The sequence below is a fragment of the Caretta caretta genome, chromosome 5, assembly GCF_965140235.1.
Source record: "Caretta caretta isolate rCarCar2 chromosome 5, rCarCar1.hap1, whole genome shotgun sequence".
NCBI classification, from domain to species: domain Eukaryota; kingdom Metazoa; phylum Chordata; order Testudines; family Cheloniidae; genus Caretta; species Caretta caretta.
Genome location: NC_134210.1, coordinates 58403700 through 58413637, shown reverse-complemented (window position 1 = coordinate 58413637; position 9938 = coordinate 58403700). Strand labels below are relative to the sequence as shown.

At 38.7% G+C, this 9938-nt stretch overlaps 1 protein-coding gene across 2 annotated transcripts; it reads left to right on the top strand.

Annotated features, from left to right (window-relative positions):
• Positions 1-31: 31 nt before the first annotated feature.
• MBLAC2 (metallo-beta-lactamase domain containing 2) lies at positions 32-9865 on the top strand. 2 transcript variants are annotated; one of them, XM_048851007.2, is made up of 3 exons: positions 32-494; positions 7146-7369; positions 7748-9865. In XM_048851007.2, exons 1-3 carry the CDS (start codon positions 32-34, stop codon positions 7778-7780), a joined length of 720 nt encoding a protein of 239 aa, XP_048706964.1. In that variant the 3' UTR covers positions 7781-9865. The 2 variants fall into 2 exon arrangements, with proteins under 2 accessions (XP_048706964.1, XP_048706963.1); XM_048851006.2 differs by having other exon boundaries at positions 7146-9865.
• Positions 9866-9938: the final 73 nt, after the last annotated feature.

Genomic DNA, 9938 nt, shown 5'->3' with positions numbered 1-9938 from the left:
GGCCTCAGTGCGGGGCTGTGTGCGGCCCGGCATGTCGGCGTTGGACTGGTTCGCCCACAAGCCCCTGGGCGGCGGCATCTACTGGATCCAGGAGCGGTTCTACGAGTCCGGCAACCGAGCCAACATCTGGCTGGTGCGGGGCTCGCAGCGCGACGTGGTGATCGACACCGGCCTGGGGCTGCGTAGCCTGCCCGACTACCTCCACTCGGCCGGGCTGCTGCGGCCGGGCGGCGGGCCCGGGGAGGCGGAGGGCGGGGACAGGAGGCCCCTGCTGGCCGTGGCCACCCACGTACACTTCGATCACGCGGGCGGGCTGCACCAGTTCGACGAGGTGGCGGTGCACAGCGCCGAGGCGGGCGCGCTGCTCCGCGGGGACAACTACGAGACCGTCACCTGGCTGTCGGACAGCGAGGTGGTGCGGCCGCCCAGCCCGGGCTGGAGCGCCCGGCAGTTCCGAGTGCAGCCCGTGCAGCCCACCCACGTCCTGCAGGAGGGTAAGGGACAGGCGGGCCGCCCCGCGCCGCCCGGCCGGCTCAGCCGCGGGGCGGGATGTGCGAGGAGTGGGAGCGAGGGAAGCAGAGACAGCTCCTTGGGGCACTTGCGCTGGGGTCTTTACAGGGGTTTGTGTAAGGCGAGTGTGTTGTGTGTGTTCTGTTGGGCGTGTATGCGTGCGTTTGCTGGCACACACGTAGAGGTTGGGCTGGGCACTTCTGTAGGTCAGGAGCGCCTACGTGTGTGTGTGTGTCTGTGTGTCTGTGTGTAAGTGAAATGGGGCTAAGATGGTGAGTTGTGCATCTCTGTAAGGCAACGGGGTTTAGATACAACACACAGTGATGCACTATCTGTATAGTACATCTACACGGATACCCAGCATCTGTATGCCTGGAGAGTTGGGGGGAGGTTCATCTGCATGTGCGTGCCTTACTCTGTATGTTTTTGGGGGATAAGAAAGTACATCTGTGTAAGACTGTGCACTACTGTTTGTGGGAGGTGTGCATATGCTGCGTTTGTGTCTTTAATTTACATCCATGTGTTCACATCTGTTGTATACTTGCATCAGTTCACCTGTGTTTAGTGCTTCTAGATTAAATATCAGCTTATATACAGTGCATCGTGTTTATATGTATCTAAATATATACCTCACGTTTATAGTGTTAGTATATTGTATGACACTCAAATATAAAACATTTTTTTATATAAAGGGCATCAGTGGATATGATATGCTGTATCTGTGGTGTATTCATATATGTTTGTACTACATGTAGTAATCAGTCAATTTATATGAAGTGAATCATACATAATGCATCAGGATGTATGTTTATGGTGCATGTCTGTATAGTGCCTATGCATCAGTGTACCTCAGGTTTCAGCTAAAGGGCTTGATTATCTGCAGCCTTGGCTTTGTCAGTCTTCTATACCTCTGCAAAGAAGGTGTAAAATGCTACTAGCAATATAAGTATGAGAGAATTCTGATTTTTGGTATTGTTTTATACCCACTTTTCACTAATGTGAATGACTGCACAGGGTGCAGGGTAGTGGAGAATTAGGTCTTTGGTTTACTAATGGAAATAATTTTTATCAACTAAATAAGGCAAAAATTACTCTTCCACGTCTGTTATAATTCTGACTTTCCTGCAAGACCTCTGGGGAACAGAGGAAAAAAATTATAATGCTCCTCTTTGATCTAGCTAGATAAAAACAGACTAAGTATTTTCCTCTCCAATGGGAAGCAGGCAAATCAGGAGCAGACAACACTGCCAGGAATGGTGTCACCCCTCCCTTTTGTCTCTTCTGTTACAGGAAGACTTTTCACTGAGGGTGAACAGAATCTGGATCTAAGGCGAGAATTGTTTCAGTCACCAATAATTTGGAGATGTGATGATGCATTCTCCCATCATGTAGAGCAGGGGTAGTCAAAAGACAGCCCAGGGGACAAAACTGGACTGTCAGATGCTTTTGAACAAATTGCAAAATCTTTTTATTTTCATTGCTGGTTTTGTATTATTTTCTCTGGACCTTGACTATACCTTGACCAAGAAATTTGGACCTTGACAAGAAATAACTGATTAACTCTGATGTACAGTTTCATGATGGAAGTAATAATTCAACATTATGTGTTGTTAATATGAATATTTCATGGTGAATTTTCTTTCAGAATCTCTTTTGATCTGTGTTGGCTTTTATGTTTGGAGTTGTTTTTTTTCATTGGATGGGCATTGGAAGGAACTGTCTTACAGATAAGAGTGGGGAAGAGTTGAGATTCCAAAGCCTCCACTTCCCCTCCTTAATTATTTTATACTGAGAAATCTCCCTCTGTCGTATTCACAAAATGAATAAGAGGTATACCTATATTTTGCCCCCATTGATTTCAGAGCAAAGGAAGCAAATTTAGTTTTTTTCCTTCCCCAACAGCAAATAAAACTGGTAGAGAATGTGCAGTGAAAAATAAGGTTTCAAATCTGTTATAAACTATATCACAGATGATTGTCAGTTAGGACTGTCCTCCTGATAGGCTTGTTTGGGCTGCAACCTTCATTTTGAAAGAAAATGGAATCTCACCAGATAAAAACAAGGAGCTGGTAAATATCTGAAACCGGGGGGGGGGGAGGGCTTTTGAGTTGCATACTTCAGCCTACTGAGTATAACTATTTTTCATTTCTGCAAGTAGTATTTAGTTACTGTGATATGATAGTTCTTTCAAAATGCTAATAGCAAATGTCTAATGAAATAGATTGCCTAGTTTTGTAAAAATTTAAGCAGATTGGAGATCTAATTGGATTCAATTCCCAAACTGTTCTTGAACATAATAAAAGGAACTATGGTATGCAATGTTGTTGTATTTTAACTATGAAGATTTCTGTAAAGGAAAAAATAATATCCAGCCTTCTCCTCAGGTGACTGTAATCTGTCCCCTTTTTAATACTGTATTAAAAACATATTTGTGGTAAAATGTTAAATAAAGAAGATTATATAGACCAATCTGGAATAGTTGTAGCAATAAAACATTTTAAAATTATTTGATTCTTCCACTGGGTGAAGTAGGGCAGTATGTTTCATTTAATAAAACAAAAATACCCCCCTTCCCACAATGTATTTAGGTGCAAATGATGTATTTGTTTGTAGAGTTAAAATATCCCTATTGACCTTAGAGAACATTACTAGTTTTCCTCCTTTTGAATACTTTATAGCAGAGAGGGAGAGATGTTGGGTGAGTAATGTCTCTGCATAGTTTGATAAGAGAACTTGTTATAAAACAAGTGTGTATATGAAAATAATTAAAACTGGGGATTGATTTCTCCATATTGGAAGTAATAGTTTAAAATTTTTGAAGAGTTAAAATTGTAATAAATTATGTTTAGTTGGATTGTTGTGCTGCCCCCTCCACTCTAGCAATACAAAACCTTTATTTCTTGAAAGTGGTGAGTGGTACAAGTTGGGGAAGTCAACTTTTAGCTGTGTAATCACCTGTTGACTACACTGTCTAGCCTTTTCTTATTCTATACCTATTTAAAATCCCACTTAGTATATATGTTATTCAGTTTCAACTGTTTTTCCTTATCTTGTCTGAATTTGTTGTTAAAGTGTGAACGCTTCTCTTCTCCCTCTATTTGAATCATTTTAGTTTTAATAGGCACCATTCTCTTTTTAAGAAACTAGTATCACGGTATTTGGATTATTTGAACTCCTTGGCCCTAGAACCGTTTGTGATAACCTCCATGCTGATATTGTACCTTATGAAGAGTTGTTTTTTGTTTGTTTGCAAGAGCTGAATTGCAGATTTAAAAAAAACAAACAAACAAAAAACTAAAAACATCAGAAGCACTCTGCAAAGTTTATTACACTTCATACAGATACGAGAGTAGAGTAAGACAAATTAAGAGTCTTATCAGCTCTGAAAATGTTGACAGAGTCTCAGGGCACTTAAAACATTGCAGCAGTTGGAAACCTTAACTCTGATTTTTCTGAAACAGCATCAATTTAGCCATTTTCCATGTATTTGTACTATTTTTTTATTGATGTTTGTATGTGTAAAATAGCAATGTTGGATAACAAATTGTATACCATAATATACAAGGTATGCAACAAGCCAGAGTTAACGTTCTGTTAGAAACTTTAGCTCTGAATTTTGTGACCGATGTAATTTATCAGCCCTAACAATTAATTGAGTTTAGTTTTTCCATTTACATTAGTCATATCTAATCTCTCAGACTACTAATGCCACTTTAATTTATTTATCCTATCTAAAATCTCACTGAATTTTTAGCCTAAATTGTCTTTGTTTTATCCTTGCATTTTTTGTTCCTACACTCCTGGTGTACTTCATTTTCTTCACGCCATTCTGATGATTGTGCCTTAATTCTGCAAGTGCTTTTCCCCTCTTTGAATTTGGGCTGTTACATGCTGTCCATTTCTCTACCCTCTTCTTTCATTTTTTTTTTCCTAGTATGATGTTACTTTGGGTCTGGGAAGCCCATTGGAGCACTTCACAGCTCCAACTTCCTCATCGCCACTACCATCTGGTTCACCACTTTGGACATTCTGTATCTTTTATATTAAAATCATCAGCGTTCATGCTATTAAACTATTACCTAGGCCTTCCATGCATAGTCAAACTCCCTTTTGAGGATAACACCAATAGCCCCCCAAATAACTTGAAACTAACTAACTTGGCAGCAAATTTTCAGGTAGAGACAATACTGTTTCCCTATGCTATGCACAGGGTAGTCAAATCTGCTTCAAGTTTTAATGTTGTGATAATGGTGAGATCTCAAACCTTTGGCCTGGCATAGCAGCACTGATAAGTAGGGCCCTACCAAATTCACGACCATGAAAATCTAGTCTCCCCCAGAAAATCTGGTTATTGTAAAGGTGTCACGGTATTGCCACCCTTACTTTTGTGCTGCCTTCAGAGATGAATTGCCAGAGCGTGGCGACTACAGGCCAGGAGCCCGGCTCTGAAGGCAGCACCACTGCCAGCAACAGCGCAGAAGTAAGGGTGGCAACACCATGCCACCCTCACTTCTTTGCTGCCATCAGAGCTGGGTACCTGGCCAGCTCTCTGTTTGCCCGGCTGTGAAGAAGTAAGGGTGGTAATGCCCATGCCCCCCACACAAACACAATAGCTTTGTGACACCTTTAGGGTCAGGACCCCCGGTTTGAGAAACGCTGATTTAAGGGCTTTACATGTTTACAAATCATGAATATGTATTTAAAAGTATAATTACACCATAAACTTTAAGATTTAAATATCTAAAACAGTGAAATTCATGCTTTTTAAAATGTAATGACTGAAATTTACCAAAGTGGACCATGAATTTGGTAGGGCCTTAGTAATAAGTGTAACCCAAACAGCTACAACACAGATGCAAAATGCTGTCATTTTAGGGCCTGACTTTCAGAGGTGTTATGTGCCTCTAATCAAGCCTATAACTTCCGTAGTGCTGACTAGATTTCTCTTGTGCTAGCCGGTTATCAGAGCCAGAGTTGAACCAGTATTTATTTTGGTTCAATTCATGTTTGGGTTCATTTGCATTTGGTGTGTCTGGGTTTGGTTCCAGTTCAAGCCACCAAATAAAAATAACAGTTCAATTACTGGTTTGAGCCAGTTCAAATCAAATTTTAGTCTCGGTGGAAGTATGCCTTCTGGTATGCCTATTTACTATTTTGTTGTCTTGTTTTATAAAGTAAGATCACAATAGTTTTTAAAATAGTAAGCCTAAAAAAAGTGAAACATTTATTTTAACTAGAAACCCAAATAATTTATTTTAAAGTTCAGGTTCAGTAGGTAGGACAAATTTATGGTTCAGATTTGTTTCTAGTTTAAGTAAAAATACTGGTATGAACTGGTTCTTCGGTTTCCATTCACTTCTCTGACTAGGACTAGATGTTTTGTAATTTCTCCTTAGTTTTTGGACTACCTAGTGCAGAGGTTCTCAACTCTGGTCCACCGCTTCTTCAGAGAGAGCCCCTGGCAGGCCGGGCCAGTTTGTTTACCTGCTGTGTCCGCAGGTTCAGCCGATCGCGGCTCCAGGCCAGTGGGGGCTGCAGAAAGCGGTGCGGGCTGAGGGATGTGATGGCTGCCCTTCCTGCAGCCCCCATTGGCCTAGAGCGGCAAATCGCGGCCAGTGGGAGCCGCGATCGGCCAAACCTGCAGACGTGGCAGGTAAACAAACTGGCCTGGCACGCCAGGGGCTTTCCCTGAACAAGCAGTGGACCAGAGTTGAGAACCTCTGACCAAGTGCATGATGGCGTGTTAAAAATCCTTCTTATTTTAAATTAGCTTCACCACAGTCATTACGAAGGTCCTGTATCATGATTGCCATCCTTTAGGTTGTGAAAGATGATGGAATTTCCTTTAGAATTAGTTAATATCACTCTTTAATCAGCAGTTTGTATGGAGGTACTTGGTGAAATAAGTCATATCTGTCCCTCCTCTCATAGTCTAGGCTTTGAAGTTGTAAATCTTACTTTTAACCACTTCTTTTAAGTTAGAGATTTTTTTAAAAAATGAATAGAATATCAACATTCAAATGCTGAATTAGCTATACTGTCTAGCCAGTTCTACATCATCAACCTGAGCTTCTGCTGAAACTATCAATGCAATGGCTATTTCACTAAAAAAACATTCATAGCTGTGGTGATAGTGAAACAGTTCTTAAAAATCTGTTCTGAATATGAACTAAAATATGACTACAACTTTCCTTTAATTTCGTATATCTTAGTCAATACTGGTATTCTGAAAAGTAGTATATTTGGGAGCCAACCTTGCTTCCATTGTAATCATTTACATTGTTCTGTCACTGCAGATCTCAAAATAACTGTGGTGGAGTCCAGAGAGAGAGCTAAATAACAATAAATTTTTATAGACCATAAAAAGCTCGGTATTAAAAATGTAGGAAAAACCGAAGTTGGGAAATCAGTAGATTTTTAGAATGTGTATTTCTTTCTGCCCAAATTTCTTTATAGTTCAGATCACCTGATTAAAAATTAAGTCCCATTCCACGTTTACTTTACAATGTTTGGTCTTTTTAGAGGATATATAATTTGCTTATTGCATAGACCGCTGTATACACTTTGGTTTTGGCTTACAATGCATAATAAATGCATATTTATATATTATCCCTTTAATATATTTAAATCTGTAGGGGACGTGATCAACCTTGGTGACCGACAACTGACTGTCATGCATATGCCTGGTCATTCAAGAGGAAGTATTTGCTTACACGACAGAGATCGGAAGATATTGTTCAGTGGAGATGTTGTTTATGATGGATCGATGATTGACTGGCTTCCCTACAGCAAGATAAGTGATTATGTCACAACTTGTGAGCGTCTTATAGAATTAGTGGACAGAGGCCTTGTGGAGAAGGTACTTCCAGGGCATTTTAACACCTTTGGAGCTGAAAGGCTGTATCGTTTAGCTTCCAACTACATTTCAAAAGCTGGAGTTTGTCACAAAATTTCTACCTGTGCCATGAGGTCCATTGCAAGTTTAGCTCTTCGTGTGACAAATTCTAGAGTCACTTCTTAGTGTCAGTTCATTTTGTTAATATCAGCTGTTGTAAAACCAAATGGCTTCTGAGCTAGTGTTGATAAAAAGCAAACAAAAGCAGTGCGTTATTAAAGAAAAGGCAGACTGATAATGAATGATCCATAAAGATTTTTATTTTTGCTTATTTTATTTTTATTTTATAAAATTAACACAAGCGATACCTATGTTAATTATCTTTTCTTTCTGTTTTTCAAGGCATGTTTGCACCTGGATTATGAATGCCGTTAGACTGCGGTTGGAAATATATTGTTTTATTTTTGATATTATTCTAATGAATACATATGATATGCCAAAATGAAAAGTTTGACATTCGTGCCTGAAACTTAACTTTTTTTTAATGTGGTGTTAGGTTAAAGGCTCAATTTGTGTTTAAAGTGTACTTTAAAAATGGCTGAAATGTAATTTAGCTGTTAGTGCTATATTTGAAAAGATAGCTGTAACATTCCATTGTCCTATAGTACTGAATTCAACATCCAGTACACTTAGTTTATTACTTTTAAAGTGAATGTAACTTGAACTGTTTACTATTTGTTTATAAAGTGTTTCAGTACATATTGTTGCTTTTTGAAGAAGTGCATTGCATTTGAGTCTCTGTTCCTAAAATAGATTAAATGCATCCATGAAAATTGCTAAGATATATCATCATTTCTTCCTTAAAATTGACGTGTTTGTTGTTTTAAATGATGTTAAACAAGTTAGTTTATATGTGCATAATTATTTAACAATTTAAATAGAATATAGATACTATTTTAAATGGACACTGTCTGATTATTTTTATATATATTTTATCTTCCTAAGAAGTTTGACAGTGTTTAGTTTTCAAATTTTGTTTTTCCAGTTTAGCAAATTTCTTTTATCCACTATGTTTAAGAGGAGTTTAAAAATTAACCTACTTCTTTGTTTGCAATTGACTTTATGCGAAGAGATGGTTTTATGTGATCATACCAAACTATATTTTGGGCTCTATTCAGAAGAAAATATCTATGGCCTTTCTGACCTAACATAAATTTTGGGAGAAAGAATGGTCTGCCATGGAAACTAATCAGAAATTAATAAGCACTATTGCCCAGAAGTTATGGAAGTGAAGATCTTATGTAAATCATCTCTCCTCTCATGGCTATTTACTTCATATATTCTTCACCAAAAGCAGCACTGCATATAGAGTTTAATAAAGGCATGACACATTTATTTAGATTTTAACAGTGCCTAATTAATGTATGCTGGAGCAAAACTGTAAGTGGGCAGAACAGATCCACCAGACCGTGGCTAGTCAGAGGACAAGTTAGCAATTATATGTTCTGGTTTTTGTTTGTGTAAGAAATCTAAATTCCTTTATATGATTATGTGAAGGAATGATAGCTTCATTTCTGAGGTTAGTTCAGGAAGAACTATTTAACCCAGTTGCTACTTTCTTTAATACCAGAGATGAAAGGCAAAAAAATGGGCCTGAAAAGAAAGTTACTCAGTGAAGGGCCACAAAACAAACTTCAGATCATGGCCTCTCTTCTTTTCAGTTGACTGACATTTGCTCTTATCTGCATATGCTCATTCCAGTCTAAATATTATTCTGAAAAGCAGGCAGGTTGGCAGTTTGAGAACTGTTGTGGGAAGTAGAAAATTCAGAATGCCTGAAGAAGCATATTGTAGCTACCAAAGAAGCTTGGGTTTACATTGAATTGTCTGGGTGACTTGCAGCAGCTGTTGTGGACCCCTTGATTCAGTAACTGCCAAGAAAGGATGTTTTGTACGGTTTTAAACACAGAATTTGTGTTCCAGCATCAACTATGTCATACTATAGAGTCCTTAAATTCTGACTTCACTGGGTGTTTTGCCAGCATCAAAGAGCAGTAATTATCAATAATATCAGTAATTGTCAGATTTCTTCCTCCACTAAGTTTTGCCTAAATCAGTAGTTGACCCAGTATAAACACAGTCTTGGAATGGTGTTTAATAGTATACTGCTTGCTCCAGATACACAGAAAATCCTAGTGTTGTGGGTCTTAAAATAGCAACTATTTTTATAAGAAATAACTTGTTAGGCAAGTAATATCCTCTCTGTAAAATATTTGGAGGCCTTCCCCCTCAGACTATATTTTTTTTGTCAGATTTTGATCTTAAGAGTTTAACACTGTCCCTTTCACATTATTTGATTAAATATATTTAAAATCGGTTAAGTTTAAGTATTGCAAAATTTGGGGTGTTTAGAATTGTTTGTAAAAAGTCTGAAGCACTGTCTGTGTTAATTAAGTTTGCTGTTTTCAGTATAGTGGAGGTTTTATGGAAAAATTAAACTTGGTCTGTCTTCAATCAAAATTTTATTGATGTTGGCTGTCTGTTTTCTAGGAAACTGTATTGCATCTTATTTTGCAATGGATACTGATAAAAA